The sequence below is a fragment of the Rhinatrema bivittatum genome, chromosome 13, assembly GCF_901001135.1.
Source record: "Rhinatrema bivittatum chromosome 13, aRhiBiv1.1, whole genome shotgun sequence".
In the NCBI taxonomy this organism is placed as follows: Eukaryota; Metazoa; Chordata; class Amphibia; order Gymnophiona; family Rhinatrematidae; genus Rhinatrema; species Rhinatrema bivittatum.
The window spans coordinates 65,107,570-65,125,463 of NC_042627.1; the positions used below are offsets into that span (position 1 = coordinate 65,107,570).

Below are 17,894 nucleotides of genomic sequence, written 5' to 3' on the forward strand. Positions count from 1 at the left end.
AACACATTTAAAACTAGAGAAAACATTTTTTTTCACTCAGTGCACAGTTAAGCTTTGGAATTCATTGCCAGAAGATGTGATTAAAGACAGCATAGCTGGGTTTAAAAAAGATTTTGACAAAATTCGTTGAAGAAAAGTCCATAAATAGTTATTACCTAGATAGGCTTGGGGAAATGTCACTGCTTATCCATGGCTGTAAGCAGTATGGAATCTTTCTATTTGGGATCCGGCCAAGTACATGTGACGTGGATCAGCCACTGTCGGAAATATAATACTGGGCTTGATGGACCCTTGGTCTGACCCAGTATAGCAGATCTTATGTTTTAGGGTCTAGAGATAGGAGGGGGTAAATCTGGGAACTCTGCCTTGGATAATGATCACAACAGATGTATGGTCTTTTTTGGGGGATGCACTGACAGTCTAGTGATGCAGGGGACAAGGTGTCTGTCTGATGAAAGCCAGGTGGTTCAATTAATTTAAAGACCAGAACGATAAGGAAGATTTTGATGGAGTTCAATCTTACAGAGAAAAGGTGTTTTGAATACTGTTGAATAATTTGGTGGTGTATGTCAGCAGGGTGGGTCCAGGAGTCCTCGGGTGCTTGAGGTGGTGTCACTTCATAGGCTGGGTGGAGAAGCACATAGGGGTGCTTTCAGGGCTTGTATAGTGGGAGTGGAGAATATACAAGTGGATTTTTTTGAGTTGGCATACTGGATCCAGGAAAATAGGAACTGTCTCAATATAGATAGAGCACAGGTTATGGATTTAATGGCCACTAGGAGCAATGCCAAAGCAGGAAAGTTATTCAACCACAAGAGAAGAGCTCAATGGGGCTGGATGCCTTAATACAACCATGGCCTTCTCAGTCTTCTATATGTCTTTTTTTTTCCCCCTTTGTCACCCCTTGTTAGGTGAGTCCTTTAAGAAGGTAGTGATATTGGTGGCTTCCGGTTTGGCCCAGGTGCCTGTTGTATGCTGATCTTATCAGGATCAGAGATGGACAGCCTCTGCTGTTACTTCATGATCAAGGACTCTTGGCACAGGGTCCAATAATGCTCAAGTATCTGGCTCTCTTTTGGCCTTGTGCCTAGCCTTTGAGAGGGCTTGTCTGATTAGAAAGGGCTATTCTAACAAAGTAGTGTCTATGTGCTCTTGCAGCCTGCAAGAGGTCCTCTTTTCCAGCCTATACTAAGAGTACGGAGGAAATTGGAAATTTGGTGTACTAAAAGAGTGATTTTTCCCTTTGAAGGCCTCAGTTTTGACCTTTTTGCAGAAAGGTCTAGTACTGAACTCTCTCAAAAGTGCAAGTGGTGGCTATTAACCTCTATAGCAAGTATCTGCAGAGAGTGTCTTTGGCTGCTCACCTGGTGTTTCTTGTTTAAGATAAATCCTTGTCTTATGCTTTCCTGGTCATCTACGTCCTTGCCTCCATAGAGTGGCTCTTCCATTTGTCCATCGCTCTTTTCATAAAAAGATATTTCCTATTCTACAGCCTTTCACCCTCAGCCCAAAGCCTGTTTTAAGAAGCTTGCCTCCTGTACAATTATTCCTTGAATGCATTGTGGTGGAAACATTTAATCTCTCCTTTCATCCAGGCTATGCATGTTTAGATCTTAAGTCTGTCCCCATATGCTTTATGATGAAGACCGCTGACCATTTTAGTAGCTCGGATTCATTTAAACCTACGGAGGATGGATGCTATTGCAGTAATAATGCAGCTGAAAGATTTTTGCCTGAACAGAATTGTTATTAATCTTCAAGCAGAAGAAAAAACCTGGGAGCAGTGGAAAACATTAAGCACACTTACTTAATATCAGGCCGATACTGTACAGCGCGGTCCAGTGGAGCGCACTGTTAACCCACATTTGGACACATGTTTTCAATGCACTAGCTTTACCCCTTATTCAGTAAGGGGTAATAGCGCATCGAAAATGCGCGTCCAACCCCCCCGAGACTAATAGTGCCCGCAACATGCAAATGCATGTGAATGGCCCTATTAGGTATTCCTGCGTGATACAGTAAGTAAAATGTGCATCCAAGCCGCACATTTTACTTTAAGAAATTAGCGCTTACCCAAAGGTAGGCTTTAATTCCTGCCGGCTCCTAGGAAGTGCACAGAAAAGCAGTAAAAACTGCTTTTCTGTGCACCCTCCGACTTAATATCATGGCGGTATTAAGTCGGAGGCCCCAAAAGTTTAAAAAAAAAAATAAAAAATTTTAAATCAGCTCGCGGGTTGAAAACCGAATGCTCAATTGTGCCGGTTTCCGAACCCGTGGCTGTCAGCAGGCTCGAGAACCAACGCCGGCAAAATTGAGCGTCGGCTGTCAAACCCGCTGACAGCCGCTGCTCCTGCCCACAAAGAGGTGCTAGGGATGCGCTAGTGTCCCTAGTGCCTCTTTTTACCACGGACCCTAATTTAAATAAATTAATTTACTGAATCGCGCGCACAGGAGAGTGGCCTGTGCGCGAGCCGGGAGCGTGGGCGCTCGACCGCCCGCCCGCCCGCCCTCCCGTGATTTTTACTGTATCGGCCCGTATGTGATGTGAAATGGATCTTTGATTCTGTGACACCTGAGAAATTCCATATTTAAATAAAGGCCATACTGAGATGGGCAAGCTATAGGCAAGAGACGTCTTGCTGAATCATAATTGCTTTGAGTTAGCTTCGAGATTCTGTGATACACTGTGGGACTGCCCTTAAGCCTAGTAATTTACTGTCATCCACATGATGGGTGCAGGACTGACAAATGACCCACTTTTTCTGGAAGGAGATTAGAGCAGATCTGTTCTTCGATGCCTCCCAATGCACTGAATGAGCTGTACCTTTATTTCAAATGAGAAGCGGAGCTTGTGCCACGGATGGGGCTATAACTCAAATTCCAGCAATAGCCAAGTCTACATCCAAGAAGTGGGACATGCGGCAGCTATGTTGACTATTGTAATTAAAACAATAAAATACCTTTTACAATATCTTTTAATATCAGTGTAATTCTTGTATGTTTAAATCTTGATTCATGCTCAATGAAACTATTCATTTTTCCACCTGGAACAGTTTTAAAATTCCTTGTTCATATTGTCAGATGATGTAACACTTCAAAGTCCTAGGGCTCCACAACGATTAGAACTGGACCTTGTTCATACATCTTTATTTAAAAAAAAAAATACAGATAGGAAACCAGACTCATTTGCAATATTTATCTGTTAAAAATGCAACTTGTAACAAACGTTTCTGTTTTAGCATCTCATGTATGAACTAGAAATAACAGAATAAACTGAGAGCTTTGGTTTTTATTCCCCCTCCCTCCCTAGCTGTTAAAGAGGCACTCTCTTTGCCATTTGTTGGGTTACTCAAGATGACTTTTACTGCAACAGAGGAGCCATGGGTAAGAATTCTCACCATTCTTAAAAGGACTACTGTTTGGATATTCTGGGAAAAAAAATAAATATAATTTGAGCGAGAATTGTCATAATCCAGTTTTCCGTGTCTTTCCATAAACTGTTGCCCTTCTTCCTGAAGCCATCCTCCCCAGTTTAGGTAACGAAGCAGGAGCTGGGAAGTCAGGCTGCGCCCTCACTGTCACGGTTGGGGCTTTGGTGAGGAGGCAGGGGATCTTCTCTCCCCTCCTTGTGTATGGCAAGGAATACAGGACCAGAGCTGCAAATGCAAATCCACTCAGGCACGGGGAAGCTTCTATTGACAAAAGAAGTACAGCAGACAAAGTTTTGGAGGGGTTGTTTGTTTTGTTTTTTTAAAGGACGGAGGAGCTGTACTTTGATCTTTGTGTCATTTTCGATTGGGTTTGCTTTAGTCTTGGTTTTAGTGAAATTAAGTCAGGGACAAGAAAAAGGAAATTCATCCAAGATAGTGGTGGGTCACAATCTGTAAAGCTGCCAGGTTCGGGGCAGGACTGGCAAATGCTCACCAACTCTGGCTTGAATTTCCAGGAACATACAATCAGCAGGCCGAAAAACATTTGAGGTCTTCCAGAACCTTCAGATTTTTTTTTTTTCTTTGGCGAGATAGCTTAAGCTGAGTTTGGTTCATTTTTCTTCCTATACAGATTTGCTGGTTCGTTTCAGGTCCCGTTCATGGCGAAGAAGTCCTTGTCTCCTTGTGCTACGTCTTGCAGCAGTTGGCCAGGATGTCTTTCTTGTCTGGAGTGCTCAGCTTTGTTACTGACTCACTATTTTCCTCACCCAAATCCACGGTCTTCTTCACCTCTCTAAAACACATGGGTGGCAAAAAAGTTGACAAGTCAAGTTTTGAAAGTAAGTGAAGAATACAGGTGTTATGATTCACATGAAAAAAGAGTGAGCCACTTTTTAATCCAATTATTTTCCCCTCTTATACCATAAGAGCTACTGCTGCGGTGTATTCAGATTATGAAGGACCTCCCCTTGCCCAGCTCAGTACTTAGGGACGATGCAGGTACACTGATAGGATGGCTGTAGATAGCGCACATCCCATTGAAGGCACTACCAGCAGTAGCACAGTTCTCCTTCCTTACATGCAAGTCACATTTAAAGCACTAAGTCTTTAGAGGATTCTTCTGAAATAACCTGCAAATAAATTGCCTGCTTTCTCCCTTGCTCTTATTCTGAGGCCTTCTTTGATCTTAGATACAATTTCTCTGCTTTTTATGCAACTTTTATTATGGCCACTTTTTTTTTCTTTTCTTAAAACCCCTGCTTCCCAAAGCCCACTTTTCAGTTCATACTATTATTATTTATGGTTTACATTCTCTGTGCTATGCTTGCATGGGGGGGAGGGGGTCTGCCTGATAGAGGATGTGGCTATGGAGGAGGAGCTTTCAAAATCTACACCGCCTCCTTAGGCACAAAAGTATTAGGGAACAAAATGTATATCAGAAAAAGAAATGAACAAATGATTTGGGTTTTAGCTGGAAGCTGAATTTTTATATATACACACTTTTTTTTTATCCTAATTCAGCTGCTTTAACTTAAAGGTAGCTTTATTGCCCATCTGATTGATATTAACATAACCAATGATTTTGAACCTTTTCTAGTTGTAGGATATCCTTCCTTGATTTTGAAACTTTATAAACGTACTCATAATGCACCAACTTTTAATTTAGGCCCAGATGTACTAAAGGGATTATCCCATTTTGTCGCTCTTGAGAATCCTGATGTAGCCCAACAAATGCATCTGCCTTCACGTGTTGTTCACCTTAATGTGTTCTGTGCTGCGGCGTTCTGCTGTATTCATGTCTGCCTACAGCTCCCTGTGCTACACTAGTGCTGAATCTTTTATAAATCTAGAATGGGATATGTAGACTAGAAAAAGAGCCTACTAATAGTGAAGAAATGGTGGCTGCAGTACTGGGGTTCAGTTGTCCTAAAGGGTTTCCCCCCATTTTATTCTGAGAAAAGGGCAATTAGTTGTTTCCACCCAATAGGTTCGAGTTAATGGTTTAGCCAAATTTTCTAGCAATTTGTCCAAGGAGACCTGGTCTTGTATAGGCAATGTTTGGGTTCTTCAGCTTAAACAGATGTGCCTTCAGAATAAGTAAGTTAGATTTCTGAAGCATTATAAAATTACCCTTCCAGCTTACAACTGTGCGCTTTCAGCTAAAATCTGTGTGTAGAAAGTCCACGCAGCCTTAAGCTGCATCTTCACAAGCGATGTACGTATGCGAGTCTTTGAAAACTGTGGGTCTGTGCAGAGGCCAGCACGGCCTAAGCCTGCGTGCTTCCACCAGCCGAGGAGCCCGGCCTAAGCGTGCACGTTTCCACCAGCCGAGGAGCACGGCCTAAGCGTGCACGTTTCCACCAGCCGAGGAGCACGGCCTGAGCGTGCGCGCTTCCACCAGCTGAGGAGCAGCGGAAACGTCTGCGGGGAGAGTTATGTCCATGCTTGTGAAAAATTGTAAATGTCTTCCCTCCCCACCGCCCCCCAGAAGACTTGCGTGAAGTCACTTCTTCATGTGCGCGTAGGCCTACAAGCGCCTGGGTAATCTTCAAAGGCCTATTTACGCACATAAAACCACAATTTCTGCATACGAATGCTTTTGAAAATTTAGCCCTGTGAAAAACTGGTCTCCTTTTAACTTAGAATCATTTGCTTGACCCATTTACTTTCTATCCAGCCGTGCTGAACTTTGGCTATGTTGACCTAAATAGTAACTAATCTATCCTCTCTCTGATTATAAAGAGGCTTTTTCAGCTTATGGCCAGCAACCAAAAGATTTGGCATAGATTAGCAAAGCACTCAGGTACACGTTAAGGTCCTCTCTCCTTTCCTCTTTACCTGGCCAGGTGTAGCACAGCCTCCACGACATTGGTACCATCCTTGGCGCTGGTCTCACAGAACAGGGAGTTATAGGCCTAAAACAAAAAGGTAACCTGTGCAAGTGAGAATAAAGCAGAAGAAGTGGAGCAGAAGACTGGTGAGATAATCAGGCCCTGTCCAGGTGAAGGACAGAACCTTTAGCAAATGGACGCATCCACGAAGAAGCCTGGCACCCTCAAAAGTTCTATAGTACGGGTAAAGCCAAGCTAGGGAAGTTCTGAAAGACGACATTCAGCACCCTGAAACCCTTTCATGAAGGTTTCCATGTGCTCTTGAAACGCTCTTGCACAACCCTTTTAAAAAGATGGTTATAAACCCTGACAGCTTTCTCCAGGACCAATATCGCTGCTTGAACTTGGCCTGTTAGTAAACAGAGCAGACCCACTGCCTCTCCGGTTCTGTTCTTGGCATTGCAGAGGGAAGGTGGTCATGAAAACTGGGACCACCTTCCTACTCCTTAACAAAGGAAGTCTCACGCACCATGGCTAGTTTCTCTCCGTGTGACGTGTGGACCCCATCTGATTCTGTCAGCTCTGCCCTCCGGTCAATCTTGTTGCCAATCACCATTAGTGGAATAGATCTTTCAGCAGAATTCTGTAACAGGAAACGACATGGATGGTCAACTGTTTGCTCTCTGCAAATAGATCACAGCTTCCCAAAACCTGCCCCAGTGACTCCCTCAGCCAGTTTGGATTTCAGGCTATCTACACTGAATGAGAAAAATGTGTGTGTGTGTGTGTGTATATATATATATATGGAGTTGCCCATGTATGCTGATTTTTCTAATGCCCACTGTGTCCCCTTTCAAGAGTTTGAAATGTCTTATGTACCCCAGGGCTGCAAAAATTCAAAATTCTCCAACAACGCCATATTTACATTTCAGTCTGACATTTGGGCCTGTTTTTCAGTTGCCATTTAACGGCTAGATACAAATCTCAAGAGTCAGATACTGAGGTTGCTGAACTGCAACTGAACCTAGCAGTAAGAGACGTGGGTGCAGTGGAGCCTACAGTGCTGAGCTGAATGAAGGCCCCATTGCTTGGGGAAGAAATGGAAGCTGTGGCAGGAGGGGAAGGCACGGCAGATAGTCCAAGCTTCCATTGCTCATTGTAGGGAGGTGAATATTACGACTGGCGCTAACAGTGCGCTCCGTTGGAGCGCACTGTACTGTATCGGCCTGAAAGTTTGGCCGGAAAGCTTAAGCAAAAACATAAAACCAAATAGCTGGAACTCGCCCCACACCCACCCTAAGGATGCTCATCTATCACCAATAGGCAGACTTTAGCAGAGGGAATCTGATATTACTGCTGCAGATCCAAGATTCCCCACGTGGACTTCAACAGCGATGGCTTCGCCACTGCCCCTGGGGGGCGGGGGCGGCTTTGAAAAGTGCTTTCTCTGCCTACAAGAATTTCCTTTGAAAATTGCCCCTTAAAATCATTCAGCGGTCCAGACCGGAGTAATCACACCGTGGCGAGAAATGGGCCAAGAAGCACAGCAAGCACTACTGGAGCGCAGACGGTGGAACGTGTTCAGATTATAATGGGCCAGGATCTCCAAGGTCATGTTTGGGAAGCCGGCACATGGAACATCCAGCAGCAAAACGCCACCCCCTCCTTTTCCCCCAGTACTACAATGGGAAATAGTGCATGGAAGAGGGCTGGAGGATTTCAGCTCTGTTTTTCCTAATGCATCGCTGGATAGTAATAGGGATTTTTTTTTTTTTTAACTTGTCACCTGTAATTCCCACAAAGACTACGTATATTCTGCTGAACTGCTGGGTACGATGGAAGAGAAAAAGAGCCAGGGATGTGCCTATGGGACTGCTGAAAAGCTCCACGTTCACTTCTGAAAACAGAGTAGGGCAGAGCTGGTAAGAGTCGCTTGCAAAGAACCTGGTGCCACGCAACACTGGAAAGAGCAGTTTCAGTTCAGCTAGCGACGGAATACTTGTCCTTGCACTGGACTAGCACAGCTAGGAGAAGCGGGGTTTCGCTTCTTCGGGTCGTTAATCGTCCCCCCCTTAGCTACCTTTATCTCTTCCATCCAGTCACGAACATTGAGGAAGCTGCTCTCAGAGGTGACGTCATACATCAGCAGCACCCCGTGTGCCTTCCGGAAATACGACTTGGCAATACTGCGGAACCTAGGACAAAACCAAGAGGAGTTACCCTGACCTCCCTACTGGGTTATCTCGAATCAGGACCTAGGTGAGAGAGATGAGCTCTGAAGAAGACAGTGCTCCCAATGCCACAGGGACAAAAAGAGATTTCTGTTAGCATCACCCCCCCCCTCGACTAACTTTGCACCTGACCCAAAAACCGAACATGAAAAACCCAGCAAGCAAACACCGCTTCCTCTCCCGAGAGTCTGTCTCCCAGTGCTGTGAACATTAAAGAACTCGTATCCAGTCAGAAACTATTTCCTACCTTTCCTGGCCAGCCGTGTCCCAGATCTGCAGTGTCGTGTGCTCCCCATCAACCAAGAGCTTCTTCATCTGGAAATCAACTCCTAGCAGCAAGAAAACACAAGGCAAAAACCCATTGAGAAACAAATTCTTAAAAAAGGGAAATTAGCCACAAACGGGGAAGTAATTCAGGCCTTCAAATGGCCTGAATCTTATCAAGCTATGTCACAGGTCACATGAGGTGAAATTTATATCGGACCAAAAACTGAATTTGTTTCTAGATACACAGAAAAGACAAGCTGGTTTTGCTTTACCTAAAGTGGTGGGAATCTCCCCCCGGAACTCATTCAAACATAATCGGAGCAAGAAACTGGATTTTCCGGCGCCAGCATCTCCAGCCAGTACCAGTCTGTATAAGGGGCCAGCACCCTGGGACTCCTCTTCCACCATCACCCCGGCTTTCTAGATAGAAGGAGCAAGCACAATGTAAGGAAGTCAGTGCTGTACAAACCGTAGCTTTAAAGTAGTGCTTTACTTTTTGTCACCACCAGAGGGTGCAGAGGATTCATCTTTAATTCTAAAATCACAGGCTTTTTGCTTGGGGTATTCAAGGTCTTGCACAAAAAGCACACGAAACAAGAGGCATACAACACACCAGCTTCAGGAGACGCTCCTTCTGGGCTGCTTCGGTGGCAAATGCTGCTCATTGCCATGTGGAAGGCCTGGATTTGAATTCAGAGCGAGATGCCGCAGGGATGTCACAGCCCCTGGAGGGAGGGATCTCGGCCATCATTCTGTGCCAACAGACAGTGGCCAGACTCAGGCGCCACATTAGCTGAGTTCCAGAGGGAGATGCAGTTGTGGGGGGGGCTGAGAGTTAGCATGAGATATATTTACAAAAAATAAAACTGCATCTTGCAACCTGCTGATACAGTAAGGCACTGGAACTTTATAGTTTTTGTAGCATGACTAAATCAATATTTATGAGGATGATGCCACAGAGGCCTATGCCGTTGACAGCAAAGGGGTCAGAGGAGGGTGATGAGGGTGCAGGGGAGGAGATGGTAGGGAGCTGGACAACCTGTTTAGAAATATGGAATATAAAAGCAAGTGGAATATCAAGCCAGTTTTTTGTAAAACTCCTAAACTTTTAAATATGTTCTTCTATTCACTGAGGAGCCACTCGGCAGAGCGCACAGTTCAACCTGCAGTTCAGTTGTGCCAGGGCTGGTTTGGAGTGTGGGGAATGGAAAGTCATAGGGGCTGATATACTAAGACCTGCGGCAAAACAGGCGCTAGTTATGAGCATGGGTTTTGATCATCCACGGGATGTAAAAAAAAATTAAATTATGCAAATGATTTGCGCGTAGAAATCTGTGCATGTACTGAAAAAATGCACGTACCTAAGCATGATATGGGCCTATGTAATAAGTGTCCGCATCCATGCTCAAAACTCGCACCGATAATCCACACATAAAAGAGATCGAGCGAACGGGTCTCCCTATTAAGTGAAAGTATGAGTCTAGAAAGTATTTTTAATATTTCCAACTGTGCTGCAGAAAACATGGCAAAGATTTTCATGGATGCCAATTCACGCTGGCATAGCAGCGAGATAGGGGCTCAGTTGGGCACCAATCTGGATGCTTGGGTGCCAACATAGGCACTCAGCCGGGAGCAAATATGGACGCTCTGGTGCCCAGAAAGGCGCCTAGCTAATCTCGCTGCTCAGGCACTGAGCTAGCACTTACTTGGTCGCAAATCTATACGATCGGGCGCCCAGAAAGACGCCTAGCTAAGCTGGCCACTCGGACGCCAAGAGAGGCGCTCAGCTAGGTGGTTTTCAGGACGTTTGGATGCTGACATAGCCCCCCCCCCGAGTTGGCGCTGACACTTAACTCGTGCCCTGACCAGAGCAGTAAAAAAAAAAACCCCACATTAAAAACCCCGTACTAGCAGCACGGCTCCCTGCATTGCCGATGATTAGCTAAGCGCCTTCTTTGCATGCCGTTAGCATGCATCCGCATAGGAAAACTTGCGGGTCTGTAAGCGCGTTCGTACGCGCTTTTTTCCCCACGCAGAAAACCCTTATTACATCCCCGTATAGGGCTTTGCGCGGGAAAACACGTGTACAAACGCGCGTACATCCACGCACAAAGCCGCGGCAGCTTCAGCGCACCTAATTACATCGGCCCTATAGAGAGCAGATAGTGGTTGAAGTCCTTTTACCCTCCACCTCCTCCAGAGGGCCATAGCAGTGCCCCTTTGAAGTGGACAGCGGGAGCAGGCTCCTCCCTGGCTTGGGTGTGCCTTCCCAATCTGGTGCCCTAGGCAATTGCCTACGTCGCCTCTGCCAAAACCCGGGCCAGAGCTGTGCGCATGTTTTTTGGTTTGCAAACTTTACTGCCAGTGCAAGATGGAATTTTGCATACAAAAAAAAAAAAAAAAAAAAAGAGTCCATGCCCCCTGATGTAAATGGATTGGTAAGGAAGCCATTATGTATTATCTTTAGATGTAGAGAGGTGCGCTTACTTCCCTCATGTTTTCTTACACATGGAAAATTAACTCAGTTTAGACCACAACATGAGTTACTCAGGATTTTGGTGCAGAAAATCTGATTTGGGCACATAAACCAGGTTTTCTGTGCAAATATTAGCAATGGTTTCATGTTTTTATGTGTGCTAAGCTATTATTTTACTCATATTTTCTAGCTAGCGTGCTTTTTTCATGCTTGATGCATTAGCATACCATTAGTTTACTGCCTAAGGAGTTTAAATTATTTTTAGCGTGTGCATTAAGAAACTTCGACACACAGTTTTAACATGTAGCTTATTACGCCAGTCAGCCCCTGAAATGATTTCAGCTCATGGATGTCAAGTAGACAGATTTTGCTGATGTCTTCCTTTGACTAGTTACAGAAAGAGCTGATCTGCAGAGCTAAAGGCCCCCCAAGATCTGCTCCCGTCTCACGCTGGGCAGAAACGGCGACTCCCCCAGCATCCCGCACCTCAGCTGAGGCCTGCCTCAGCCCCCTTCTCTAGTTTCTGAATCTTACACCAGCACGTGGATTCCTCAGAAGCTTCCTCGCCCAAGCGGAAGGGATCCTCTCCCCTGTCACTTACCTCTGTGACTGTAAGAGCTCCAGCTGAGCTGGTTATTGGGAGCATTATCTACCCTAATTCTTCTTCTTATTTCTCTTCCTTGCCCTTGGGCTTTTTCACTGTCCACTGCTCTGGAGACCAGGCTTGTCATTAGGTGCGAGCGAATAAAAGGTGACTGCACCGGGGCCTGCGCTTCGGGGAGCCCTGCGCCAGCAAAGTAGCCTCACTCTGGAACAGCCAACCACAGCTGTGGCCGAGTCACATCCTCTTGAGGTCCGCCCTTATGGGGACGGTCTGGAGTTAAAACCTTAAGTCTACTAGGTACCTTTGGTGTGAAAGCAGGAAGCCGCTTTCTGGAGGAAGCAGATGATCCAGAGCGACTAACCGATCTAGAGGATCGCTTTCCCTTCACTCTGCCATCGACCTCGGTCTTGATATCGGACATCTGCGGAAACGCAAAGGAATTTCATTGAGAGCAGATAGATAGCTTTCCCGCAAGTCACGTGGCTCTGAAGCATGCACACTTTTATCCAGGTTATGGAGAAAGGATTTCATGTCCACGTGTAATATCAGAAAACAGGACTTTATAAAAGGGACAACTGCAGGAGTAACAGGATTACATTTAAAGCACCACTATGGAGCCACAGCCACTGCACAAGCTGCGATTTGCCAAATCAAGTATAAAAAGCAGAAGTCACCCCAGAAGCTGGCAAACGCCACAAGATAGGACAATGTTGAATTATTTTGTTGGGAGAGTGCGCGTATGAGAAAGTTTTGGATATTTCAGAGTTGGCGGATGATGATATCTTAGTGGCTGTCTTTTGGACAACTGCACTGGTGTGTTCATTATGCCCCTTACGGTATGATGCCCGCACATCTTACGGTTGTAAGAAGGTTTGGCATTACAAACTCTCCACCCACTTATCATAAATATAACTTGTACTGGAGCACAATAGGAATTACCAGAAGGGAATGAAGTACTCTGTCTGGGCCCATCTTCAGATCACAATTGCAAGCCTGACCTGCCATTTATATTCACTCTGGTCCAGCTATCTAATGTCTAAGCAGTGTGTTCTCTCTTAAGAATCATTCTGAAACTAAGCCCTGAATTTTCCTTTCGTGCTTTCTCCTAAGAAGGACAGCAGATGTGTATTTATTTGAACAAAAAAAAGGACACAGACATCCAAGAGCCACAGTCAGCACCTCCACATCCGAGGGCACATAGGAATAGCTTCGGTGAAGAGTCTCCTCCGAGCTCTCGCTGCGCTCGCTCCCAAAGTCGCTGGGCGAGTTGTCCTCATCGCTGCATGCCAGGCTGTGCGGCAGGGAAACGCCACTGTCCAGGTACTTGTCAGCCCAGTGGGCTACATCTGAGAACTTCCTGTACGAATCCTCTTCCGCTGCGTAGCTAGAGGAGGATTCAGATGGTTAATAGCTGGCAGACAATTGTAAAAGCATGGGCTGTGTGTTACTGGGGGTGGGAGATCAGAGTCAGGCCCTCCCGGTGTCCTCTCACCTGCTGTATGTGATCACAGGTAATGCATTTGGGCTCGCTCTTTCTGGTAAACTGTTCCGACCGGGGGACGAGTGCTAGAAGAAAAAAAAAAAGGCGGCAAACGAGTTAAACACACCTCTAAATGCTGAATTTTAGCCGCGCTCTCCCTCCCTCCTTCTAGTGCATCTCAACTGCTGCAGACAAATTCTAGGGCTCGACTTACCCAATGTATTTGGGCTCTCAAGGGCAGATACCTTGGGTTAACTGGATTTTTCCAAATAAATACAACCATAAAAATATATTCGAGACGTACAGGAGGCAGAGCCACCAGAGAAGTCCCATTGGTTCTTTCCGCTCCGCTAAAGGTTGTTCACCCACACACTTTCATAGCTTTTGTTTGCTTTCTGGAGCCCTCAACCCCAAATACAGGGTTTTGCCCCGAAACGCTACACCTGCTGATACAACAGGACTCCGTCACATGTCCACACACACTTCTATCGTACATTTTTCTAGAGCCCAAGCAGGGATAAATTGAGCCCCATAGTGAGTGTCCTCCATTTTACTCTACTGAACTAATGCCACTGAACACATCGCTCTGTCTGCTGCTCAAGCGTGCACTTGCCACTGTATTATAACCGAGTAGCAGCCCGGCAATTGGCACACACATTGCAACCAACAGATAGAACGCATTACTAATGCCAAACCCACTGTGACAAATTCTCATTCCATACTAGCCACTGGCGTGAACGTCGGCCAGTGCACCAACCCTCTGGCACAGAGGGGCTTTGAACTCACCCGCTGCCTCGTGCTTCCTGCATTAGAGAGCAGCGCGGATCTCAGGCTGTCATTGCTGTCGTAAAGGGACTTGTTTGCTGCCCTGAAATCAGGAGAAACAAGATAGCTTAATGCATGTCTGTGCCCCTTTCGGGAACTCTCCCCCTCGCCCCCTGCTTATTCGAGTTTCCTTTTCAGCCGTGACCCTGAAGTAGGCGCTATATTACGGCGCTGTCCTCGGCCTGCTGACGCGGGCAATAATGGCGGGAGAGCCTGGAAAGTCAGGCCACAGGCTCCACACCTCTCTTTCATCTCCATCCCATTCAGGGATCAGATACCTTGCCCGCTGCACTCATTAGGCCAGGTCAGTCAGGCAAAAGTCTCAGCCCTCGTTCAGGGTCTAAGGCGGAGGCAATCACTAAACCCATCTTTCCTTCTGGGCAGCACAAAGCAATACCCACAGGCTTCCAGTCTAATCTTCATAACAAGAACAACAAGTATTAGGAAAAAGGAGGACATCGGGACGACATGTGCTAGGCGATCCACGTCAGTAGATAGTAATGGAAGAACATTTGCTTTGTACATACTGGAGTATCTCAATCTGGCTGCTAATTCCTCTGTTGTCTTCGGCCATCATCGTCAACACCTCTTTCTCCCTGCACCGAGAAAGAAATGTTAAAAACTGGAAGGACCAGTTCTAGCCTAGACTAATATGTCTAAATCTAATGGTTACAAAAGGCACCCCCACTTGCATCATCCCATTCACTGGACCAGTCTTCACCAGTGTGCTGTAGTGCAGAGTCCTATTATTCATTGTAACACGAGGAGAGCTACTGATGCTCAACCATTTCCGTTCTCATTGTTCCGCTTTGTCCTTTGCTTCATGCGGTCACCAGCACCATTCACCGGACCTCGGCCCGAGCACCCTGCTGCCGTTCTTAGTCTATGAGGCGGCTCTTTATCTACCTCCATCGGTCCATCCGGCTTCTCCCACAGCTCTTTCCTCACCTTTCATGCTGCATCTCTTGGTCTGTCATGTCGTTCTTCAACTTATCCAGCTTCGTCTGGAGCAGCGAGACATTGGTTTCAGACTCCAGCAGGTTCCTTCTCAAATGCTCATTCTCCTGGAGGGAAGCAAAAGGAGACGTTTGTGGAAATGTGCATCACATCCTTTTCCCAACCCTCTATCTTCCAGTGCTTAAACGAAAAAAAAACCCCAAAACACCACTCTGTACTACTGTCGTGGCAGTCGCCTAAACACAACACTCTGCCAACCGTTCAGTTAGAGGACTCTGCCAGCCTCAAAGCGTCCAGCTAGGAAAGTTGACCTTGTTTTAGGGAAGGCACCTGATTTTTCTCTCCTTGTTGGAGGACGTACTGTGTAGAATGTGAATAAACTTCTCGATATGGGAGCCAGGATCCAGGCAGCCCAAGGTGCATTCTATTTTCACTTCCCAAATCCAAAAAAGACAAGACTAATGCATTCAACAGCGGGCTCTCAGCTTTTACTTGTTAGTTAAATAAACTATTTAAAAAGATTAAAAGGGAGACCAAACATGAATACGATTCTATGTGCTTGTGTGTGCGCACTCCACGTGCTTTATTATCAGTGCCCTTTCAAGAAGAGCCAACTCTGAATTGAAGCTCAGCAGAAGCTTTAGCGTTGCTGGCTGGGAGGATTAAATGCATTCAAGTCAAAACAGGCCAAACTGCAGAGACCAGATTCCACCAGCACGAAGCTTTGGGTGGCAAGGAGACAGGAAATCTCACTCAGCAGGTTCCCCTGCATTGCAAAGCTGACAAGCAGGAGAAAATGTCAAGCACAGACTCCAAAAGCACTGGTAAAGCCAAGATGAATCCCCTCTCAGAAAGCAGATTACTATAACCCCTCGCCCCGGATCAGGAAACGCAACTTATGTTACATCTCCATGGGCTGCCAGACTTAAGAGAGTCACCTTCTCAGATCACCCATGGCTTGGGCTCACGTTTCTCCTTCCCCACACCTGGTTCCGTAGCCTTCTCCTCACTCCTCCCTACCTTTGTGACTCCTCCTCTCAGTGGATCAGGCCTCTTTCCTCCTCCCCTTCACACTCTTTCAGATTTACAGCCCTGTGAGTTGCCTTTTGTGTATTTCAAATTCTAGCCCATGCCCTTCCCCTTCATAGACAGCGCTCTGCAGATTTGGGGCAAGTTTCATTAGCCCTGCCCACCCCTTTGCAAAGCAGTCAGGAATTTTGGTGCTAAGGGCCTTGTTTTCAAAGGGCATCCACGTGGCTGCCAACTCCAAGGTGCACGGGTATAAACTGCCTGTCCACTCTATACCTACCTTAGCAGCAGGCAGCGGAGGGGCACATAAAACTGCACATCCATTTAGGGATGCATTTTCAATAGCATGCACATGCGTTAAAAACACGGTTTTATGCTCAGAGATGGGCTTTTGGAAATGTATCCTGGTGGGACAATCTTTTTTACACACAAAGGTCCAGGCAAAGATTTACATGCCCTTTTGTGAAAATCAAAAATAAGCCCATAAATGATTTTCCCTGGCCCCAACTCCAACCCCCCTCCCCGGGAATACCTCATTGCAGAATGCAGAAAAGTTTGTGCAAAATTGCAGAGAGGCATTCCTGGGGGCAGAACAGGGGCAGGGAAGTCATTTATGTGCGTACTTTTGGTTTTTGAAAGTTTGCATGTAAACCTTTACACCTGCTCTCTAGTGGATAGAAGTGCATGTCATGCCAAGGACATACGCATGCTAAATCTGATTTGAAAATTTGAGTTGACGTTCACATGGATTCCAGCCTTCTACGGGCTGCTATAAAAATTGGGCTGATAAAATATAATTGTATATGCATTGTTTCCTCCCCCCCCCCCCCTCGCTGGAATGCCTCGTTTTCATGTGGCTTAAAGCATGTGCGTTCTATAAGCCTGTGCATGCTTTTAGCTACTTTGAGAAGAACAAGTTTCGCCCAGGGTACTGTAACTGGGTAACTACTTAGTGACCTGGCTAATCCCTGTCCTCATTTGTACTGCTCTATATAGAACAACACTACTGCCAACATGCATTAACCCCCAACAAAAATAAAACTGGTAGTCCTGTGTTCTTCTAGGTTGTTTTTAAAGATGTCTCTAATCACAGGGCCAGTACCACAGAGAGGATGGAAAACGAGGTCCATCACAGAGGGTCTGGTCTCCAGCTCTCCTTAGAAAATGATTCTCAACAGTCTTTAATAGCTTTTCTAAAGCCGATGTAGTCCATGCATTTTCCAGGCCACACATGTCCCTTCTTTCGGAATCTGAAGATTCCGAAAGAAGGGACATGTACCCATTGGTGAATTGTATTGTACTCATTGGTGAATGGTTGCCCATTCACCAATGAGTACAATACAAAATGTTGATGCTAGTTCACTCTTTACTTCTTAGTACTTCCTCCATATGGCTATGTTCCACCCCCCCGCCTCTATCAACCACCTCGTCACGTACATTCCTCCGATAAAAACTATCTTCAGGTACCCACTGTAAAAACAGCCACCTTGATTAAACTCGCAACCATGCTTTCTCCGTTGTCTGTCCCAAATTATGGAACTCTTTACCTAATCAGATCAGTCAACTCACCACTAAACACGACTTCAAAAAAAGCAATAAAAACCTACCTATTCTCTCTAGCTTTTCCAAATCCGCAATGTTAATCCCTCTTTTCTAAAGATTGTTACTCTGTTTTGTACTAATTCTGTTCCGGCAATCCATCAATGTTTTTTTTAATTTATGTTTCTTTTAATATTATGTATGTTTTAACTTTGTAAACCGCT

At 45.8% G+C, this 17,894-nt stretch overlaps 1 protein-coding gene across 1 annotated transcript in view; it reads right to left on the reverse strand.

The window, feature by feature from the left end:
* Nucleotides 1–2,959: 2,959 nt before the first annotated feature.
* LOC115075005 (ras and EF-hand domain-containing protein-like) overlaps nucleotides 2,960–17,894 on the reverse strand; it is a 35,975-nt gene continuing 21,040 nt past the window's right edge. The window contains exons 6-17 of the mRNA XM_029575074.1: nucleotides 15,094–15,209; nucleotides 14,673–14,741; nucleotides 14,107–14,188; nucleotides 13,333–13,406; nucleotides 13,020–13,224; nucleotides 12,142–12,261; nucleotides 9,033–9,180; nucleotides 8,741–8,822; nucleotides 8,343–8,457; nucleotides 6,792–6,905; nucleotides 6,270–6,346; nucleotides 2,960–4,224 (exon numbers count right to left, since the gene is read on the reverse strand). Coding sequence (XP_029430934.1) covers nucleotides 4,119–4,224; nucleotides 6,270–6,346; nucleotides 6,792–6,905; nucleotides 8,343–8,457; nucleotides 8,741–8,822; nucleotides 9,033–9,180; nucleotides 12,142–12,261; nucleotides 13,020–13,224; nucleotides 13,333–13,406; nucleotides 14,107–14,188; nucleotides 14,673–14,741; nucleotides 15,094–15,209 — 1,308 coding nt within the window. The 3' untranslated portion in view covers nucleotides 2,960–4,118. The remainder of the gene's footprint in view (nucleotides 4,225–6,269; nucleotides 6,347–6,791; nucleotides 6,906–8,342; nucleotides 8,458–8,740; nucleotides 8,823–9,032; nucleotides 9,181–12,141; nucleotides 12,262–13,019; nucleotides 13,225–13,332; nucleotides 13,407–14,106; nucleotides 14,189–14,672; nucleotides 14,742–15,093; nucleotides 15,210–17,894) is intronic.